General features: G+C 45.5%; 1 protein-coding gene across 3 annotated transcripts in view; it reads right to left on the bottom strand.

Moving 5' to 3' along the window:
- LNX1 (ligand of numb-protein X 1) overlaps positions 1-23,601 on the bottom strand; it is a 314,205-nt gene that overhangs the window by 104,361 nt on the left and 186,243 nt on the right. For all 3 annotated transcript variants that reach the window (XM_073645490.1, XM_073645491.1, XM_073645492.1), the window contains 2 exons: positions 14,704-14,906; positions 1,881-2,252 (listed from right to left, as the gene is read on the bottom strand). In XM_073645490.1, coding sequence (XP_073501591.1) covers positions 1,881-2,252; positions 14,704-14,906 — 575 coding nt within the window. The remainder of the gene's footprint in view (positions 1-1,880; positions 2,253-14,703; positions 14,907-23,601) is intronic.

Raw genomic sequence — 23,601 nt, 5'->3', positions numbered from 1 at the left:
AAAAATGTTGTGAATTTTGGCCCTTTTCGTGCCATTTTGGCCAGCTCTGCAAAAACGGAGTGGAGCTGGGATGAGATGGGGGCAGTATGCGGCATGGCAATGCCTGCTCATCTAATTCAGGATGAGTTATGGCATACCTTACACCACAAATCTTACTCCAGTGCCCGGCTGGAGTAAGATTTGTCCCGAGGTATACGCACTTGATTTACTAAAGAGTGAGTACTAATTAATGACTCAGGCACCTCTGACTCCACCACGCCGTCTCATCAATAATGGTGTGAACAACACCACATCACAAACTAACCTACCATACAGCTCAAAATCCACAATACAAAATAAACTACCATTCAACACAAAATCCACAACACAAACTAAACTACCACAACACAAAATGCCCGACACAGACTAAACTACCATACAGCACAAAGTTCACATCACAAAATAAATTGCACCACAACACAAAATCCACAACCCAAAATAATCTACTATAAAACATAAAATCCACATCACAAACTAAACTACCATAAAACACAAAGTCCACATCTCAAGATAAACTACAGTACAACACAAAATCCACAACACAAAACTAAACTACAGTACAAAACAAAGTTTACAACACAAACTAAACTACCATACAACACAAAGTTCACATCACACAATAAACTACAGTACAACAGAAAATCCACAACACAAAGCCCAAGTGGAAAACAGGATACAACTGACAGAAACACAAATGGCAGCCATTATAATCCAGTGAATTGGGAGAAAATCAAAGTGTGTCTTGATAATGGAGCACTGCTGGAGTTCTAGAGATGACCAGATGGTTACATCACAAAGACAATGATTTGCTACAGATTTTTTAACACTGAGGAGGTAACATATAAGATCTGTGATATATTAACACAACGAAACATGAAGCTTTGTACAATGTACAGATTTTGGCATTATACTCCTGCATTTTAAGTAGGACTTTCATCTTATGGCAATACATATGACATCCGTATGACATTTCAGCATTTGTTAACTGTGCATACTTTGCTTATTTTGTTTGCAGAGATTTAATAAAAAAAAAATAATAAAAAGTGTTTCATTGCTACAAGTTAGTTATTGAGCAATTAAAGAGGATCTGTCAGCTCTTCTTTCACGTCATAATGGTATTCACCTTGAAATAATAAAACAGGAGCACCTTTTCTTATAACTCAACATTGTTTCTCTGTTATTTCTCCTAGAAATAAAATAAATTGACAAGTGGGTTTTACCAGTTGCAGGTGTGGCCTTGCACATTCTGACACTGACCAATCAATGCAGGACTGTGTAGGGACACACCCCTTTGACAAGGAGAATGACAATATCCATTTGTCAATTTAGTAATACATTTCTAGGAGGAATAACAGAAACTGCACAAAAAATACTCCTCAGAAGAATTGTTTCATTTAGAATCCAAGAATTTATTCAACCAGACATGACAGGTCCGCTTTAATTCAAATACAACAATATCCAATCTTACTTCTATTTGTCTTATTTTTCTTCTATTAAAATAATTGACAAGGAATAACTAAATTTGGTTTCAGGGAAGAAGATACGACAAATTTGGGGAAGTAAATGGTATAATTGAATTACGTATCACGCACACATTATAGCCAGTGTGACAGTGCACTTGGCCGATTTTCTACACACAACAAAATAGTCTGTGGGGAAACAAATTGCAGCATGCAGTATTCTGTTCTGATTTAAATACCAGACCGTTTTTTTTGTTAGTGATTCTTGTAAAGCTTTACCATTGTGAATGTTTGGATACAAGCTACATTCTTTGCATTTTCTTGGTCACCATCATAATGTTTATTTTCATTTATCTAATTTTGATCATATTATTTCAATACCTGTATAAGTTGAGCAGCAATTTCTGGGGTCCCATTTCGGACATCGTGGCCATTAATTGCCAAAACTCGATCGTTTTCCTGTAAATAACCATCTCGAGCTGCTACTCCTCCTTCCAGTAGATTAAATATATATATTCCAGGCTCATCTCGTTTGCGGACCAGCTTTATCCCAAGCTGCACATCCTGGCTGCTTTTACTTAGCACAACATGTATGCTGTCATCCCGAGGGGACTGTGAGTCTGTGGTGACACCATTGCTTCTACATTTGTACCTCTGTTCCCTGAGAACTGTAAGCTTCAGCACCTGGCAGGGCTGTCTGAGGATGGAAAGTGCATAGGAGTGAGGCACATTGCTGATGTCGATGCCATTTACCTGCAAGATCACAAAATAACAAAATATCATACATTTAGTACTCACTAAAGCATAGAAAAAAAATCATTGAGCTCAGTGGTTTCCCCTAAAATGTCTGCTGAGCTTCATGGAGCATCAGATTTGTTCACTAACGTATCAGAGCATCCCAGTGAGTCCAAGTTCTGACACAATAATAAACCCCAAAGCTTCAAGAGAGAATAATTCTATTCGGAGCTGACAATGGGATCGTTTCCATGAGGGTATATTTCTTATTGCTTGATTCAAATTTAGCCTTTTAGACCTTATTAATGATATATCCTGTATGTAACAACGCTTTATGATGCAATGAAAAGTGTCTATGTTCTGCATAGATTGAGGACCTCAAAATCATTTTCTGTAAGAGCCCTAAAATCCCCACTCCGACAATGTCAACATAGAACTCCTATTTCCAGGTTCATTCCTTATTTACATAGATTATCTCCTACCTCTCTGACCACTCCTTTACTGTATCTTTTGCCAGCTCTTACTCCTCTAACCTTCCCCTTACTATCAGGGTTCCTTATGGCTCAGTTCTAGGCTCTCCCTCTTCTCTCTACACACCTACCTATTGTACAAACCATCAGCAGATTTGATTTCCAGTATCATCTCTATGCTGATGACACCCAATTATACAACTCTTCTCGTGACATCACCTCCACCTTATAACAAAATACCAGGGATTTTCTGTCCGTTGTCTGTAACATCATGTACTTGTTATGCAGTTCGCAGAGGGACCCAGGAAGACTGGCACCAAACTAGCAAAGGCACAGCCACAGACGCACTTGGCACAACCTGCCCAGCTAGGCGAGCCCTTGTGGTTCGGGAATACTCATGACCCAGCTCCCAGTAAATGGAAGGGGGACTTTGGCAGAGCCCTTTCCAGGCCCACTGTTGCCAGTCAGCTGGCGTCTGGTGACGCAGCTGGTGCCTAGTAAAGAACAAGCCGAGTACCTCTGCAAGAACCCCAGGAAGTGAAACCAGAAGAGAAAATGAGAAAACCCCTGAAAAGATAGCAAGACTAATGCTAGCACCACTCACCACCAAGCACATAGGGAACTGCAATAAACAGCAAAGGACTGAGCAGGGAGCAGGATTATATAGCCTGCCTAATGAGCAGGTGTTGATTATCTCCCAATAACCATAACTCCCAAGCAGCACGATCACTATTTTGGTGTCATATTTGAGAAAGAACTTTCCTTTATTCCCTATATCCAATCTCTCACTCAATCATGTTACCTGCATCTTAAAACACCTCAAGAATCTGACCTTTTCTTACCTTTGAAACTGCAAAAACTCTTGCTTGCTCTTACTCATTTTTGTCTGGACTACTGCAACTCTCTACTGATCGGTCTCCTTCTAGCCAAAGTTTCTCCTCTCCAATCCATTCTGAATGTGGCAGCCAGAGTCGTGTTTCTGTCCAGCTGCTTCACTGGTGCCTCCACCTTGTGCCAGTCATTGCACTAGTTGCCCATCCGCTACAGAATACGATACAAACTTATCTCTCTCACCCACAAAGTTCTCGACAGTTCTGCAGCACCCTATATTTCATCCTTCATCTCTGTCCAACACTCTACCCGTGCCCTCAACTCCGCAACTGATTTAAGACTAATCCTCCTTAATCCTAACCTCCCAATTCTGTCTTCAAGACTTTTCTACTTTTCTCGTGCTGTGACAGTTTTCTGGAATGCACTACTCCGGACCATTCGACTAATGCCTAGCCCCCACGTTTTTAAGCTTGCTTTAAAAACATATCTCTTTAGACAGGTCTTTCACCTAAAATAATAATAATAATAATAATAATCATAACAATAATAATAAAGAAAAAAATACAAGTTTAGTATAACCGTCATGATGCTGACCTGAAGAATCATGTTAATTGGTCATTTTTACTACACAATGAACCCTATAAAATGAAACCCGTAAAACAGATTTTCTTTTTTTCACCATTTCACCTCACTTTGAACTTTTTCCCAGTATTTCAGTACATTAAATGTTAAAAATAAACAGCGTCATTCAAAAATACAACTTGGCCTGCAAAAAACAAGTCCTCATATGGCCATGTTAAGCGAAAAATAAAAATGTCATGGGTCTTGGAAGAAGGATGAAGAAAAAACGAAATTGCAAAAAAAGAAAATTGCCTGCGTACACGCTTAACCAAAGCGTGAAGAAATTAAATTTGAGCTCGGGGAGGTTACTATGGACAATAGATTTTCGTAAATTGAATAAAATAGCTAAGTTGTATATCTATCAGATCACATTGTTTAGTAGTATACAGTATATGCCTGTATAGATTTATAAAGGTTATAAAGGACCACATGACTGGTGACTGCAGTGACACCTATGTGGTTCTGCGCATGGTAATCTATATTCCTATGCTGTTGGCCCTTCTGCAGAAGAGAATTGCTTTCACAGCCAGTATTTTTTTACATTAACCTGTTAAACCTTGCCCTTGCTGATGTTACTCCTACCTGCCTCCATGCTGTCATACTTTCCATATGTACTCAGTCATCTTTTAGATTAGCTAGGTCATTTACACATGACTACACATCGAAAAATCTGAGCAGTCAGCGAATTTGGTAAAGATACAAAGCCAATCATGTCTCACATACTAGAATGATTAGACATGTTTTATATGGCTTAAAATCTCCCGGAAAAAGTGATGAAGTATCTTAAAACATGAAATGTTTCAGAAACTCCAAATGAACCTCATTTTAATTTCCAGTGAAGTTTCGTCATACATGGGTCCTGTGCCGAGATTTTACTTCAAATATTTTGTATGAGAAATCAGGATTGCCTATAATAAAATATGTGGAATGGATCCCCAGATGTTCCAGGATTGAGGTCTGACCTGAAACCACAAAAAAATTACTTCCTAGCAGTGTTGTATATTTTATGTAAAACCCTGATACTCATGTCTGGTGGTTGAAGAAAGATATAATGGGATATTTCTTGACCTATTCTTGGCTCCTACCTTCTTCAGCTTTCTTCACGTATTCAGTGTCTAAAGTTGGCCATTTATTGTCTAGTTTCTGAAAGATTGTTCATATCATGGAGGAAAAGATAACAATGATATTGTGGATATGTGACCTGAAATTTAAACTTATCATAAATCAATAGGGGGACAGTATGGGGGTGAAAACTGTGATGGGACTGTATGGGAGTAGAAAAGTCTGAGGTGAGAAATGTGGAAAGGGGCAGTATGAGGAGAGAAATGTGTGGGGGAACAGTATGGGGGATAAATGTGTGAGAGGACAGTTTTGGGGAGAAATGTGCGAGGATATAGTACAATGGGGACAGTGCCAATAATGTCTGTAAAATGTTGGTGCTAAATAAATAAAAAGATTATTATTATTATTATAGTGAGAGGAGAGTATAATGAGACAGAATGATGGAAAAATGTGTGAAGGGACAATATAGTGAGAGTAATTTTGATGGGACAGTATGGGGGGAGAAATGTATGATTGGTCACTGTATGGGGGAAAAGTGTAAGGGGTCACAGTGTGTGTTGTGAGTGTGAGAGTCACAGTATAGAAACTGAGTGGTGTGTGGAGCAGTGTGGAATAGGGATAGCATGTTGAGACAGTGCGAGGGCACAGCAAAAAGGGCAAAGTATGCAGAGTGGCATAATGTGAGGAGGGGGCACGGTATAGAGACTGATAAGTATAGGGCAGCACGGTGGCTCAGTGGTTAGCACTGCAGCCTTGCAGTGCTGGGGTCCTGGGTTCAAATCCCACCAAGGACAACATCTGCAAGGAGTTTGTATGTTCTCTCTGTGTTTTCGTGGGTTTCCTCCAGGTTCTCTAGTTTCCTCCCACATTCCAAAGACATACTGATAGGGAATGTGGATTGTGAGCCCCAATGGGGACAGTGCCGATATTCTCTGAATTGTAAAGCGCTGGGGAATATGTTGGCGCTATATAAATAATAAAAAAAAAGAGATAAGAAGAAGAAGGGAGACACACTAGGAGGGGACAGTGTGAAGAGGGAGCCCAGCATGGGAAGGGATCAGCATGGTGGGGAACACTTAAGATAGGGACAATGTGGTGGTACTAGGAGGGGACAGTGTGAAGAGGGAGCCCAGCATGGGAAGGGATCAGCATGGTGGGGAACACTTAAGATAGGGACAATTTGGTGGTTATAGATAATAAGGGCAGACAGTGACGGCTATAGTTCATAAGAGTAGACAGTGTGGAGGCAATATTTAATAGGAGAGGACTTTGTGGAGGCCATGTACCATTAGAGGCATTGTGTAAGTGACATATTTTGTATAAGGAGCACAGTAAGGGGCATTTACTTATTCAGGGGGCCATGTACCATTAGAGGCATTGTGTAAGTGACATATTTTGTATAAGGAGCACAGTAAGGGGCATTTACTTATTTAGGGGCACAGCGTAGGGCAGCTATTTTTATTCAGGAGCAATATAATGACACTGTTGGGATGTGCTGCAGAAGACCAGAGAACAGGTTAGTCTGCAGAGACAAGTTGTGGATGTCCAAACTCATCATGACTTCTGGACCAGATGGAGAAGAAAAGAAAAAGAACGACTTCTATCAGAGAACACGTCACCTATAAGGTAACTGGACGTAAATGCTTATTTGCGTCTCATCAGTACTGTTCCTGTATGGTCCACAGTCTGATGATGGCTGGTAACAACATCTCACAGTATCTCCTTAAAGGGAACCTGTCACCAAGATAATATCCTAACTACAGTCTCGCCCCAGAGCACGAGTATATCATTAACTGAAAACTACAAACACTGATTGCACAACAACCACAAGACGGATTTCTTCACCCCAGGTATTATTTTAATCAGTGTAACAGCCCCAACCTGAAAATGCCTGTAGTTTACTTAGCAAAATCCTGCTGACAGGTTCCCTTTAAGGACATATTAGGAGTTGTAGGTTCATGTAGTACAATTGTATATAGGATTGACCTGACATTGCAATTGATCACTGTATTAACCTTGGTGCTGGTCATGTATTCATGTGCTGATGATGGTTCTTGTGATGTATTCATGTACTGAAATTGGTTCTGGTAATGCATTTCTGTACTGATGGTAGTTCTGGTGATAAAGTAATGTACTGATAATGGTTCTGGTGATGTATTCCAGTACTGGTAATTGTTTAGGTGATGTACTCATGTACAGACAGTGGTTCTGGTTATGTATTTTTTATTTTATGTCATTCTGATGATGTATTTTTGTACGGTTGATGCTTCTGAGGATGTATTTTTGTACAGTTGTTTGTTCTGGTGATGCATTTCTGCACTGTTGGTGGTTTTGGTGCTGTATTTATGAGTTATTATTGGTTCTGAATCTGTGCACATGTAGCAATCCATAACTTCTCAGATAATGTGATACATGGCTATGTTAAAAAAGTATGTGCTATATTTCAAGCTAAGGGTTATTTGATCTGTATTTATGCTAGGAGCATTATTTATAAAATAAGGCACTGTAGCATGCCAAATCCTAACAGCATGTAATATGCTCACTGTCAAGATTCAGCTTGCTTGCCAGTTAAAGCAGCCATCACATGACTACTCCTATACGATTTTCATACTTATGGTCATGTGACAACAAACTTTTCTTCCTGCTTCTATCAATGAAGCAGGGGCTGTAATTTTTCACTGTACATTGAGAGTATTCGGAAGATCAGCTAATCAGCATGTGACTGTAAGCGTGCAAATTGCATATGATTGGTCACATGACAACTACTCAAACTTCTTAAGCACCAAACTGAATTTTTGCACGGGGTGCAGGAAAAGCTAGATTCGCCTCTGGCAACAGTAACATTCCCTGCCATCAGTTATGATCGTAATAATGGAAATGTCCAGCTTCTCAACAATCTTTTTTCTAACCACAAATTGTTCATGGTGGTATTACAAATTGTTATGTATAAAGAACATAATTGCACCTAGGAAAGAATTACTTGAAAGAAAACTTTCATTAGTCCTACTTATAAGTATACATAGGACTAAAGAAAATGTTCTTCCTCCAAATTTGCATATTTTTCCTACTCAGCATTGCAAGTTATATGTCCACAAGCAGTATATTACAAGAAAGGAGTGACTTTATAGTAATACATTGAACTAAAATGACGTGTGATTTTCATTAAAATCTAATCTTTATGAAAGAATAGTTTGTGAATGGTGAATCCTGAACGCTACGGTTCATAAGAGGCAAAATGAAAACAGACCCTGGGATCAGAACAATATGTAGAGAAAAGCATCTTGTTTGGAAGAGTTTCTGGATATAATATTAATTTAAATATAGATATAATTTAAGCAGTGGCTTCATTAATGAGGACCTTGCAGACATGCTTTTATCAAAGCCTTTAAACAACCAGATACACTGTATATATAAAAACAGTACACCATGTACTATGGACCAGGAACTATGTAAGGATTATATTTCATCATCCCACTGTTCTCCCTATATACCTCCGCTGCTCCTCATACACTGTCATTTGCAGATTCTTTACATTTGCAGATAACATATCATTTCTTGGTCATATATATATATTGTGAGTCAGGAGTCTGTGTCAGACTTAAGTCTGTGTCCATCACCTTAAGTGTCCATTGCTTAAGTGTGAGAAATATGAATTAATTCTGAATAATATGATGCATGCAGACTTTACCTTACCTGCCACCACCGCACTCTAATCAGCATCTCTGTTTATCCATTCCTCTTACAGGTACGTGACCCAACTTTGCCATCCTGATTTCCATGCAGCCTTCTCTATACCTCTCTGCTCCTAAATACTAATGGTACGTGACCCAACTTTGCCATCCTGATTTCCATGCAGCCTTCTCTATACCTCTCTGCTCCTATATACTAATGGTACGTGACCCAACTTTGCCATCCTGATTTCCATGCAGCCTTCTCTATACCTCTCTGCTCCTATATACTAATGGTACGTGACCCAACTTTGCCATCCTGATTTCCATGCAGCCTTCTCTATACCTCTCTGCTCCTATATACTAATGGTACGTGACCCAACTTTGCCATCCTGATTTCCATGCAGCCTTCTCTATACCTCTCTGCTCCTATATACTAATGGTACGTGACCCAACTTACACCAACTACCCCCCACTTTCATTCATGACCTTGTTTACTCAACCTTTGAGTATCCAGCATCTGGTTCAGCCTTAATCAGCTGATCAAGATGAGCACAGACCACTCCCATCTGGTTCACAGCTGAATGCATTCAGTTACAAATATATTGTGAGTCAGGAGTCTGTGTCAGACTTTAGTCTGTGTCCATCACCTTAAGTGTCCATTGCTTAAGTGTGAGAAATATGAATTAATTCTGAATTGAATCTGAAGTGAACTGAAGGTAACTGGATACTAAGTCACAGTAAACAAAGTTTGTCTTTGTTTTCACTCTCACCCCCTTAATCCTTCACTTCTTACAACCACCCCTAATCCCTGCACCTAGTAAGGAACTCTTCATCTCTGCCTCCATTCTCCCCACCCATCTCACCTCCTCCTCAGAGCTATTCCTCAACATACAATCCTTTGTCTCCAAACACAGACAGCCACCTCATGCCCTCTCCTGCTCGCACCTACTAACGCTTTCTCTGCTCCTCCTTACTGCCGGCGACATCTCTCCAAATCCTGGCCCTCCTCACCACATCCCCACAGTCACTTCCACCTCCTACGCACGATCTATCCCAAACTCTCGTAACCCTTCTAACCTTATACCCATCCGCCCAGCCCCCGCTTCCCCAATCCCCCTAACAGGAGCTCTATGGAACGCTCGCTCCGTCTGCAACAAACTTTCCTACATTCACAACCTCTTCATCACTAACAAGCTTTCCTTCCTCGGCATCACTGAAACCTGGCTCACCCCCTCTGACACGGCCTCTCCTGCTGCACTTTCGTACGGCGGATTCCACCTCTCCCATACCCCCCGCCCCACCGGCAAGCACGGTGGAGGAATAGGTTTCCTCCTCTCAGATAACTGCTCCTTCACCCATATCCCACTGCCACCCTCAATTACTCTCCCCTCTTTTGAAGTGCACTCCGTGCGCATCTACTCCCCCTCCAACCTCCAACTGGCTGTCATCTACCGCCCCCCAGGATCAGCCACCACTTTCTTTGACCACTTCACCACTTGGCTACTTCATTTTCTCTCCGTTGACATCCCGACTATCCTCATGGGCGACTTCAACATCCCCATTGATACTTCCCTCTCAGCCGCCTCTAAGCTTCTATCCCTCACTTCCGCCTTTGGTCTTACCCAGTGGTCTTCCACACCCACCCACAAAGATGGCCACACACTGGACCTCATCTTCACCCGCCTCTGTTCCCTATCTAACCTCTCTAACTCACCTCTCCCTCTCTCTGACCACAACCTACTTACATTCTCTACCCTCTCCTTTCCAGGGCAACAATCCCCACTTCACAAACTTGCATACCCTCGCAGAAATCTCAAACACCTTGACCTACACTCACTCTCTGAATCCCTTCTCCCTGTTACAGACATTAGTTCCTTACATGATGCAGATGTTGCTGCCACTTTATACAACACCACAACAGCTGCAGCTCTCGATTCGGTCGCCCCCCTCACACATACCAAAGCTCGCACAATCAACAGACAACCCTGGCACACCAGCCTAACTAAAGAACTGCGACGGGCCTCCAGGGTTGCTGAGCGTAGATGGAAAAGGTCCCACTCCAATGAGCACTTCATCGCATTCAAACAGTCCCTCACTACCTTCAAGTCCACACTCACTGCAGCAAAACAAACATACTTCTCATTTCTCATATCCTCCCTGTCTCACAACCCCAAACAACTATTCAACACCTTCAATTCTCTCCTCCGTCCCCCAGTGCCTCCTTCCTCTCCTCTTATTTCAGCCGAAGACTTTGCCTCATTCTTCAAACAGAAGATTGACACCATCAGACAAAGCTTTTGCCTAAAGCCCCCACAGCCCCTCCCCACACCTACTCAACCCTCCTCCTCCAAAACCACATTCTCCACCATTACGGAAAATCAACTTTCCTCTTTACTCTCCAAATCACACCTCACCACCTGTAAACTTGACCGAATCCCGTCCCACCTCAACCCAAACCTTACCACTATCTTCATCCCAGCCCTAGGCCATCTCTTCAACTTGTCACTAACAACTGGTGTCTTCCCCTCATGCTTCAAACATGCCTCAATCACACCCATCCTCAAAAAGCCCTCCCTTGACCCATCCTCTCTGTCTAGCTATCGCCCCATATCACTTCTCCCCTATGCCTCAAAACTACTGGAACAACACGTCCATTCTGAGCTGTCCTCCCACCTCTCCTCCTGCTCCCTCTTTGACCGCCTACAATCTGGTTTCCGACCACATCATTCAACTGAAACTGCACTGACCAAAGTTACCAACGACCTACTAACCGCCAAATCTAAGCGACACTATTCTGTCCTCCTCCTCCTAGACCTGTCATCTGCCTTCGACACAGTGGACCATTCCCTCTTACTAAAAACTCTCTCATCTCTTGGCATCACAGACTTGGCCCTATCCTGGATCTCCTCATATCTAACAGACAGGACATTCAGTGTCCCTCACTCACAGACCACCTCCTCATCTCACCCCCTATCTGTCGGTGTCCCCCAAGGTTCAGTTCTAGGACCCCTGCTCTTCTCCATCTACACCTTAGGCCTGGGACAGCTCATAGAGTCTCATGACTTTCATTATCACCTCTATGCTGACGACACACAGATCTACCTCTCTGGACCTGATATCACCTCCTTACTAACCAAAATCCCACAATGTTTGTCTGCTATTTCATCCTTCTTCTCTTCTCATCTTTCCGCCATCTCATTCATCCCCCCCAACTGACCTATACATCATAGTCAATGGCTGCCCACTCTCCACAGTCCATCAAGCTCGCTGCCTTGGGGTAACCCTGGACTCTGAACTCTCCTTCAAACCACATATCCAAGCCCTTTCCACTTCCTGCTGACTCCAACTCAAAAATATCTCTCGGATCGGCACATTCCTCAACCATGAATCTGCAAAAACACTAGTGCACGCCCTCATCATCTCCCGCCTTGACTACTGCAACCTCCTGCTCTGTGGCCTCCCTTCCAACACTCTCGCACCCCTCCAATCCATCCTAAACTCTGCTGCCCGACTAATCCACCTGTCCCCCCGCTATTCCCTGGCCTCTCCTCTCTGTTAATCTCTTCACTGGCTCCCCATTGCCCAGAGACTCCAGTTCAAAACCCTAACCATGACATACAAAGCCATTCACAACCTGTCTCCTCCATATATCTCTGACCTAGTCTCCCGCTACATACCCGCACGCAACCTCCGATCCTCACAAGATCTCATTCTCTACTCCCCTCTAATCTCCTCCTCCCACAATCGCATACAAGATTTCTCCCGTGCTTCCCCCCCTACTCTGGAACTCTCTACCCCAACATATCAGACTCTCGTCGACTGTGGAAACCTTCAAAAAGAGCCTGAAGACCCACCTCTTCCGACAAGCCTACAGCCTGCAGTAACCACCACTCCACAAATAATGCTGCACGACCAGCTCTACCCTCACCTACTGTATCCTCACCCATCCCTTGTAGACTGTGAGCCCTCGTGGGCTTTGTCCTCGCTCCTCCTGTACCAGTCGCCGTCACATTGTGTTCAAGATTATTGTAATTGTTCTTGTATGTATACCCCTTCTTCACATGTAAAGTGCCATAGAATAAATGGCGCTATAATAATAAATAATAATAATAATGTTCAAAATGAAGAGTCAACTTAAAAGAATCAAGTATATGACATATACTTGTGTAACAAGGTGATCATAATACATGTCCAAAATGGACAAATTGCTCATCATCTTCAGTAGACCGGAGAAGACAAAGCCTCGATAGTATACAAGATTGAGATGAACACGATCAACACATCTTAAATACATTACAGCTTGAAACTTGGCCTTGAATGAACTCAACAGTAACATGTATATAACATGTCACCAAGGCAATTGAACACATCACGTTGCTAGAATGCTCGTATTGTATCTGATTATCGGTCACTGAGAAGGACTCTTGGACTAGACTAAAGATGCATTAGATTTATCATAGAGCCTCAACCACTTTGATAAATTAGGAACATTTTAAAACTGTCCAGTCTAACTTTGTACTGTCTAAGAAGGAGACAGTACCGATAAATATGCCCCATTGTTGTAACACCTATATCATCATTGTGATTAGTGAGATTTGCCATTACATGGATCAAAGAAAGATTTTATTGTCCATTGCAAGCATTGCATGGCTTACAAGTCTCCTCACACTGGCATGCCAGGCATGTCACTCTCCACCATGAGAAACATTAACCCTTAGATCCCAGTCAAAAACCAAATCAGTTCTCATACTTTGTACTGACGAAGGGCAACACCCCGAAACACAGTGTCTGCAAATTGAGATTCAGGTTTGGCTTTTATCCTAAGTTATATGGCAAGGCTCATTACAGGGTCGATATTGACTTTTAGGATTACTACTTCCAATGGATGGCACTAGAGTTCAAGTCCTCTTCCTCTTTGAAGAGGCAATTGACATATTTAGTTTCCCAGAGGAGCATTGCATGACTTATTTACACGCAAGGTGAGTGGAGGACCAAGTGTACAATGATGGGAAAAGGGGAGAAGCCCAACCACTAGGGAAAGGGAGAGTGGAGACCCCTAGGCAGATCTTACAACACCCTGACTCCCCTACCGTTCTTAAATAGGTTCCGTACCTATCGCCGAGCAGGATACCCAATCCCCAACTGTCCCTAGAGCTAGGCCCTAGGTAGGGAGGGGACGTGGTGAACACTAGTCAGCCCCCCACTGCAACTAAAGACAAACAAGGAAAACAGACAAGGGGGATACACTTAGCTTGAGATGACACCAGTGAGAAGACAACAATAATCCATCAAGAAACTCCAAGAAGAAACTAGCCAACTACTAGTACTCCAGGCCTGAGCAGAAGAAAATAGTTCTATCACCTCTCTGGAGACACTGAGGGTTTTTATATATCAAGAAAGGGTGTATCAATTAGCAGCAGAAGGTGGAGATCACTGCTGGGTCCTAGCGAGAGAAGGATACCACTACACTACAGAGATGAAAGGATCAAGAAAGTGTCTGCAAAGCCAAGTGCAGCAATCTTCTACAGACAGAACGACTGTGTGTCAAACCTGATACACCCGTGACACTTATAAGCCTCCTTACACTTGCATGCCAGGCATGTCACTCTCCACAAGGAGAAATGTTACCCCTTAGGTTGTTCAATTTACAAACTCCAGGTAAACAAGTCAGGGGCAAAAAAAAATCCCAGCACAAAATAAACCTTCAATCACATAATAATTTTCAATGGGGACAATAGTTTTGTGCTTAAAAGAGCTGTCACTTAGATGAGCTTCTGTTATTTCTTCAATACAGCAAATACAAGTATAGATTACCTTCAAGATCATGTCGCCTGGAAGAAGTCTCCCATCTCGAGCAATGAGCCCATCTTGGTAGATGTGTTGTATGATGATCTGGCTTAGGGGCGTCTCATTCCCACCCACAATCCTGATGCCAAGACATTCACTTGGATCTGAGCGATTGATTTTAATACAAGTAATTTCTCCATCTGGAATAAGGTGGGTCAGACTTGGCAGTACTGGGAAAATACATATAAATGAGAAGTAATGCATTATTAATGAATACACGTTTGATGTACAGTAAGTTAGTCTTGTTTTTTTGTCAACTATTGAAAAAAGGACAGAGAATATCTCCTGAAGCGTCACTTGAATAAAACAACAGTTTTGGAGTTTTCCTTGAAGTACCGAGCAGAATACATTACACACAAGAAAGTAACATCATGGACATAATAATTGTCATCTTCACGGTAGACATGTTAAAGGAACGTATAAAAACTCTATGCAGTTATTTAAGTACACCGCTCAGTCATAGGCGGATTATAATGAGGGCAATCTGGGCTACCGCCCGGGGTTCGAGGTTCCAGGGGGGCCCCATGTATTGCCCCCCATTATAATTCGCAATCCCATGTGTTTTCTTGGTCACAGCCGAGAGCCGGCAGCCACAGGCAACTTGAATGATGATGAGCCCGCCCTGCCGCATGACATCAGGCAGAGCGGACCCAGCATACACAGCGCAGGCGGCTGGGCACATCAATTTAAAAGTAAGGTGCCCACTCACACCGTGCAGCCATTCCTAGCCGGCCGCCTCGTCCGTATGTTGTCATGATCGCGCACCGACGCTGGGCCCGCCCTGCCTCATGATGTCAGGCAGAGCAGGAATAGCCCGACCTCCAGGATGTGTGAGCCAGGAGTGGGGGGGGGGTGTGCAGGGGGAAACCCGCCAGAGGCTGGCGCCGTACCGTGCCCTGAGAGGTAGGTGTGCACTGTGGTGTCAGCATGCTGCGGCTTTTAGTGCGCTCTGTCTTACACGTTCACTTGTTTTTACTTTTGGTGTCACATGATCTGAGGTGTCCGGATCTCTGCTTGTGGGAAGGTAATGGAAGCAGTCATTAATTGCACCTGAGCGCAGGTGGTGTCTATGCACTGAGAGCAGCAGAGGTCTCAAACAATGTATGCAGCTGGTACTTTATTATCTCTGCTCAATAAGAGAAAGTGACATTTTTGCAAGAATCTCACAATCCGATTTTTTTTTCTTTCCTATTTTTGGTGCCGATTTCTTTGTTATTTGCAATGAAAATACAAAACTATTCCCACCTGTGTGCTGTGCCAAGAAGTGTTGTCATAGGATCTTTACAGTGTATTGTATGGCCCATGTGTGTATCTATCAGATCCGGAGCAGCAGAGCGCACACGCAGCCGCCTTGCACTGCCGGCGCCAGGAGATGGGAGAAACAATCAGGCATGCTGGGGAGCGACATGTCCGAGTGATGGCTGTGTGTGGTCACTAAGGCTGGAGCTACACAGGGATGTGTAAGGTGCAGGCATGACCCCAATCTCTTGTATCGCACATGTATTTTATTTGCATGTTTTTAAAACACAAACAAATTTCAAACAAACAATTATTGTGCTACAAAATTAAAGGGATCCTGTCATCAGAAATAACGCTATTAACCTGCATATATATAATGGTTACATGGCAGGTTAACAGCGTTATTATGCTGCCCAGCAGCTGAATGCAGTGGGGAGAAAATTAACTGTATTCTCCTCGTCAGTATTCGGTTTCAGTCATCGGGGCGGGACTGTGCTAGTTCGGTCACCACTCTGAGTATACAGAGTGTCCCCTGTAACCGCGCCCCCGGCCCTGACTGACATTGGCTCTACATTGAGACCGGCTGTCAGTCAGGGCCGGAGTTACATCAGCCGCTCTGTATTTTCAAAGCAATGACTGAGCCGGTGCCGGGCCAGACCCCATGAGTGAAACTGAATGCTCCCCCATCCCGGTGTATGCTCCCCATCTCGGTGTATGCTCCCCCATCCTGGCCCACCATCCACATAAATGCTCCCCCATTTTGCCTGTTCTGCTGTTCTTCCGGTGAGGCTGTAGGAGTGTGGCGCCAAAATTCGCGCCTGAGCATAGCGTGATCTCTGGCACCATTTTCTTGAAGACAAATTTGCACACAGTGTCTTCAACAAAATGGCGCCAGAGATCGAGGTATGTGTCCTAATGGCGCCAGAGATGGCGGTATGCGGTTAGCGCTTAGGCATAAAGCGATCTTCGGCATCACAATCCTTTATCCTCGTCCTCCTGCCTCTCACCTGTAATGGCTGATGTGTTCTTCTGTCTCTGGCCAGACTGCGCAGGCACATTGTGTGCACAATCTATGGAGGCTTCGGACAGACGGACACATCTCTGATTATATTATAGATACCAATCATGTATTCTCATATAGACTGTACAAGGCCATACCTAGGGGAAGAGGAGGGGCATGTGACCTGTCAGGGGGTGCCTTCGGGCCACCTCGTGTTGTGGTCAGAGGTGTCTCCCAGGCAGCTGCATTTAGCCAGATTCGACCATTCCCTGAGCTGGCTGTGGAACCGACAGTCGATCAGAGAAGGGAGCTATGTGCGGGCTCATATTGTATATAGGAAGCTATGTGGGTGCTCATATTGTATATATGAAGGCTATGTGGGTGCTAATATTGTGTATATATGGAGGCTATGTGGGTGCTCATATTTTGTATATAAGGAGGCTATCTGGAGGCTCATATTGTATATATGGAGGCTATGTGGGGGCTCATATTGTATATATGGAGGCTATGTGGAGGCTCATATTGTATATATGGAGGCTATGTGGAGGCTCATATTGTATATGTAGAGGCTATGTACGAGCTCATATTGTATATAAGGAGCTATGTACGGGCTCATATTGTATATAGGGGGCTATGTGTGGGCTCATATCTTATATAAGGAGCTATGTGCGGGCTCATACTGTATATAGAAGGCTATGTGGGGGCTCATACTTTATGTAGGTGGCAGTGTGTAGGCTCATACTTTATCTAGGGGCTATGTGGGGCTTATACTGTATCTAGGGAGCTATGTGGGGGCTCATACTGTATATAGGAGGCTATTTGTGGGCTCATTCTGTATATAGGGAGCTATGTGGGGCTCATACTGTATATAGGAGGCTATTTGGGGACTCATACTGTATATAAGGAGCTATGTGGGGCTCATACTATATATAGGAGGCTATTTGGGGGCTCACTGTATATAGGAAGCTATATGGGGCTTATACTGTGCATAGGGAGTTATGTGGGGACCCATACTGTATATAGGGGGATGTCAGCATACTTAATTCTGCTCAATATTAAGTCATACAATTAATATAATTTTTTTTATTATTTTGTTAATATTAATATTGGGCAAAATTAATTTCAGCCTATTGGTTCGGCCTCTACAACAGTCATGGTCTCTCATGTGGCTCTTTGGGAACATTAATCTCCCACACCTGCTCTATTATATATAGTGCTATGTTATATATAAGGTTGTACATAATGGAAAAAAATTTCCATCATTTTCCATCTAGAGATGTGATCAGAGCATCTGTGTGTTACTCACATGACCTATCACATAATCAATCAAAGAGGATCATGTGACATGTCACGTGATACATCGGGTACCTGGAGAGGGGCCCATGTCTTCTAAACTGCCTGGGGCCCTGGCTACTCTTAATCCACCCCAGCTTTCAGTTCACACTACGGTTGTGGTCTGGAGAAACAGTCATGATACAGTGTTGAGTCCATAATACGTGAGATTCAAATGGTAACTCAAGGGCACCATTGATTATAATAAGGTCCATCAAAGTCCCTATTGATGAACTATTCTTACTGTCAACGTGACGGAACTCCACAATGCAGATATGAATAGATACATGGGCCCAGAACTGTTATCTTGTAGTATCTAAGCACTAGGATTTAGATCCAATGATGATTATTTATGGTCCAATTCACTTTTTCTTCCAGTAGAAGAGGCACAGCAATCAATGGCTGCCATAACAGTGGCTATAGGGCTGGGATTCAGTCACCTGGTCATCCAGGGAACTTGACAGTGTTCATTTCTATGCATGCACACTTCTCTGTTCTCTCTTCTCTTCGTTAATCTTAAACTTGTCTCATGCTCCACTTTTATATTGAGTAGTCGAGCTGCTCTTAACTGTCCCATTAACATCAACATTAACACTCAGGAGGAAGGAGATAAAAAAGCCCCATAAAGTAAATGGAGTGTATGATATATGCCATCCTGGGAGTAAAGGTGTAGAAGAAAAATCTATAGCCTTCATCTTCTGATAGAAAACCTGAGCGCTGTAATGTGCAGTCCGCGGGATCCAGCACATATCATAGGTACATCTGTAGATCCAATGTTCATATTGATGAGATTACATTTCTTTTACAGGAGTTGTTCTTCAAGTATTAATGTGTCCCTACATTTAACTTTATATCATGTATAAAATAAATTACACCCATAGGTGTTTCTCATGATATCACATGATTAGACAAATTCGAGATGGTTGGATTCAATGAGTGAATGCACACACCAAATATAATGTAAATGTAGCACCCTGAGGATTCGGCTGCTACAGGGGTATTGCACCTCAACCCAGAGGTGTGATATTCCACTCCCGGGTAAGGATGGAGTGTGGAACTGAGCTCAGAAAGCTGCATGCACTACACACATCCCATTTCCGAGGAACAGACCAACGGTACTCCCACTTAGAAATGTGCAGGTACGACCGAGTCTGTTCCTGGCTGGAGTGGGAGGGGGGTGGTACATCCCAGTAGTGTAGGGGCAGATAGGGGGAGCAGCCTGGGTAAAGTTAGGAGCTCATTGGGTGCTGGTCACCTGAGCTCACACATAGAGGGAGTATTTAAGGTGGGCACCATCTAAGATCAGGGTCAGTCAGCCAGTCTTTGCAGAGGAGTCAGTCTGTGAGAAGCAGTGGAGGAGAGCAGAGGAGCCGAGCAGCCCAGAGTGAGAGTGGAGCAAGAAAGAGAGACCCAGAGGGGGAAACAAGAAAAGGACTCTGAGAACCCAAAGTCCATCACCGGGTGAAGAGTTGGCAACAGGGTACCGGATCCCAAACTGGTGGGGGCTAAAGCACACCCTAGCCAGAGACCGGAGGCCGTGGGCAGGATCTGCCACGGCCACCCACCACATCCACCCTGAAGGCAGACCACGTGTAGGGTCAGGGAACCCAAGGCCAAGGGTCTCCCAACAGAAGGCCCGAGGGAGCTGGACCTAGGTGGATCCCTGGTGGGGACGGCCAGAAGACAGGACAGGAAGGAGGGCTCAGGGTCACGCTCCGGACTTGCTTGGGGGTTGGCTGAATCCAGGACCTGGTGGACGCAGCACGGCTCGGGTGGTCACTTGAAGCTGGAGTGACCGGAACATCAGCAGTAAGTAAATACCCTAAACTGCACAACCCGACTCTGTCTTTAATTACCATCTATGCTGCACCACCACAACCCCCATCCTCTGCACCTGACCCCCTGAGGCTATACCCCACCCGTTGGGGGTTATACTATCAAAAGCTGCACCAACACCATCAGCCTCAGCGGACCCTGCTGCAGCGGTGGCCGTAGTGACCGCAATACAACGGGTGGCGTAGTCGACATAAAGAACTTTGTAACATCTGTAGGACTGCCACATACTCTGAGCTTGACACCCTGGGCACGGACCGGGTCACAGCCACTCGGAGACTACAACCCCCATCTGATCCGGCTCCGGGTATTCCCCTAAAGAATATGGCCCAGGGGGCGCGTCAACTTTGGCGTAGTCGGCAGGATTACGTGCCCGCAACACCCGGGTACTGCGTGCCTGAAGAAAAGAACAAGTTTACCTCAAAAAGAAGTCTCCTGCCGGTTCCGGAGGGTCCCCGCCATCGGACTCCGTCACAGATCGATTCCCGCCGGTTGTCCGCCATTAACAGCTTTTTCCCGCCATCTGCAGAGTTTCCCGCCACTGGGAGACGATTCCCGCCATTTCCAAAGGTTTCCCGCCTTGTCAGAGCGGACGCCATTATGGGCGTGCCAGAGGATGGCAAGAGGCCGCCTCCCATCGTGGGCCAGGACCGAAAATGGCGCCAAAAGTGGAAACCGCCCCCACCAACAGAGACTGTGATGCTAGAGGTGTCTGTCAGCGTGAAAGAACTGCCCCTGGAGCTGACAATCACCAAGTGGCCCCGGGACCGCCCTCGAAGTGGGAGGACTGAGAAGGAGAGAGCAAAGATGGGTGTCGCCTGGAGCAGTCTGGAGAGAGCGCACCCGGAGACAAGACGTCTGGAGGAGAGTCCAGAAGAAGCTTACCCGGAGATGGGAGAAGAGCAGAGCAGCACCGGCCCGCTGGCCAGGAGCCTGCTGGAAACAACAGAAGGAGAGCAGAGCAGCACCGACCCGTTGGTCAGGAGCCTGCTAGAAGCAACGACCCCACTAGGCTTAGTGGAGGTCTTGGCACAGCTTCCCCGAGATCGGGAGTGTGCACAGACTGCGCTGGAGGGCCTCGCACGGAGGATGGCCCGGGTGCAGCGAGAGACGTTAGCGGAGTGGAGCCGAGAGATGGCCCAGCAGACAAGAGCCCGTCAGCGGAGCACGCCACCCGAGACGAGGAGACAGACCGCCTCTGAGGATGGCGCAGGAGGACTGAAGGCCGGAGACGGCGCTGAGAAGGGAGCCGAACGAATGGAGGCAGGTAAAGGGGACGTCTCTACCCCAAACCGGGAAACCGCGCACCTGCCCCAGCTCCCCGTCGCAGAGCCCGAAGTACCCCCTGCCGTGCCCGTCGCTGCAACGTCACCGCCGCAGACTAGGCCTCAAACGGGAGCCGCGACCCCTGTGACGTCACACGCCTCGACCCCGAGCGTGACCAAGCAGGAAGTACCACCAGCCTGGTCGCAGGGCCTAGTACCCCCGGGCGCCGCAATACCAACAGCGCCCCCTACCTCCGCGGAGCCACCGGCCTGGTCGCAGGGCCAAGTAGCCCAGGGCGCCGCCGTCCTTACGGTGCCCTTCACTTTCCAGGTGCCCCAGGCCTGGCCGCAAGGCCTGGGCAACCCGGGCGCCACCACCACCGCGCCCATAAAACCAAGAGTGCCGCATCTGGGAGAAGATCTGTTCTGAAGCTAAAGTTAATCACAAAGAAAGAGCAGGAGGACGTCGTCGTTGAGTACAGCGGAGTAGAAGCTGTATATAGTTGCCCGTCGGGGCACAGTGAACTGTTGCTAATATAGTCCCCGTTGGGACCAGCGAATTGAACTGTTACCCGTATTTCCCTTAATTCCCACTGACCGAGGACTGAGAGCGGTCATCCCTATTCCCATTAGCTGGCCGAGGACTGAGAGCGGCCATATCCCTTGTAAATAGTTGCGCGTCCTAAAGCGCCCCCTACTGGTTTTATAGGAAAGCCACGAGTTCCAAAGACTGTCGCACTTTACCCGGTCACAAGTTGCACAGTGACCGGAGGAGGAGCCAGAGGCGACGAGAATGTTATTAATATGAAAAGTTTTATGATGATGCTGATATATATATGATATTTTATATGTTTTTATTATGTTGTTTATATGGAAAAAAAAATTGTATGTTTGTGGATGTTTATCTCTTACAGCCCGAGGACGTGCTGTGATTTACCAGGGGGGAATGTAGCACCCTGAGGATTCGGCTGCTACAGGGGTATTGCACCTCAACCCAGAGGTGTGATATTCCACTCCCGGGTAAGGATGGAGTGTGGAACTGAGCTCAGAAAGCTGCATGCACTACACACATCCCATTTCCGAGGAACAGACCAACTGTACTCCCACTTAGAAATGTGCAGGTACGACCGAGTCTGTTCCTGGCTGGAGTGGGAGGGGGGTGGTACATCCCAGTAGTGTAGGGGCAGATAGGGGGAGCAGCCTGGGTAAAGTTAGGAGCTCATTGGGTGCTGGTCACCTGAGCTCACACATAGAGGGAGTATTTAAGGTGGGCACCATCTAAGATCAGGGTCAGTCAGCCAGTCTTTGCAGAGGAGTCAGTCTGTGAGAAGCAGTGGAGGAGAGCAGAGGAGCCGAGCAGCCCAGAGTGAGAGTGGAGCAAGAAAGAGAGACCCAGAGGGGGAAACAAGAAAAGGACTCTGAGAACCCAAAGTCCATCACCGGGTGAAGAGTTGGCAACAGGGTACCGGATCCCAAACTGGTGGGGGCTAAAGCACACCCTAGCCAGAGACCGGAGGCCGTGGGCAGGATCTGCCACGGCCACCCACCACATCCACCCTGAAGGCAGACCACGTGTAGGGTCAGGGAACCCAAGGCCAAGGGTCTCCCAACAGAAGGCCCGAGGGAGCTGGACCTAGGTGGATCCCTGGTGGGGACGGCCAGAAGACAGGACAGGAAGGAGGGCTCAGGGTCACGCTCCGGACTTGCTTGGGGGTTGGCTGAATCCAGGACCTGGTGGACGCAGCACGGCTCGGGTGGTCACTTGAAGCTGGAGTGACCGGAACATCAGCAGTAAGTAAATACCCTAAACTGCACAACCCGACTCTGTCTTTAATTACCATCTATGCTGCACCACCACAACCCCCATCCTCTGCACCTGACCCCCTGAGGCTATACCCCACCCGTTGGGGGTTATACTATCAAAAGCTGCACCAACACCATCAGCCTCAGCGGACCCTGCTGCAGCGGCGGCCGTAGTGACCGCAATACAACGGGTGGCGTAGTCGACATAAAGAACTTTGTAACATCTGTAGGACTGCCACATACTCTGAGCTTGACACCCTGGGCACGGACCGGGTCACAGCCACTCGGAGACTACAACCCCCATCTGATCCGGCTCCGGGTATTCCCCTAAAGAATATGGCCCAGGGGGCGCGTCATAAACAGGTCCTAGTATATCCAGATAAGTTTTCAAAA

The sequence above is a fragment of the Phyllobates terribilis genome, unplaced genomic scaffold (assembly GCF_046119375.1).
Source record: "Phyllobates terribilis strain yellow unplaced genomic scaffold, ASM4611937v1 Scaffold_1__5_contigs__length_1240528914, whole genome shotgun sequence".
In the NCBI taxonomy this organism is placed as follows: domain Eukaryota; kingdom Metazoa; phylum Chordata; class Amphibia; order Anura; family Dendrobatidae; genus Phyllobates; species Phyllobates terribilis.
Note: the sequence above shows the minus strand (reverse complement) of the source record. Positions and strands in the feature narration are given on the sequence as shown.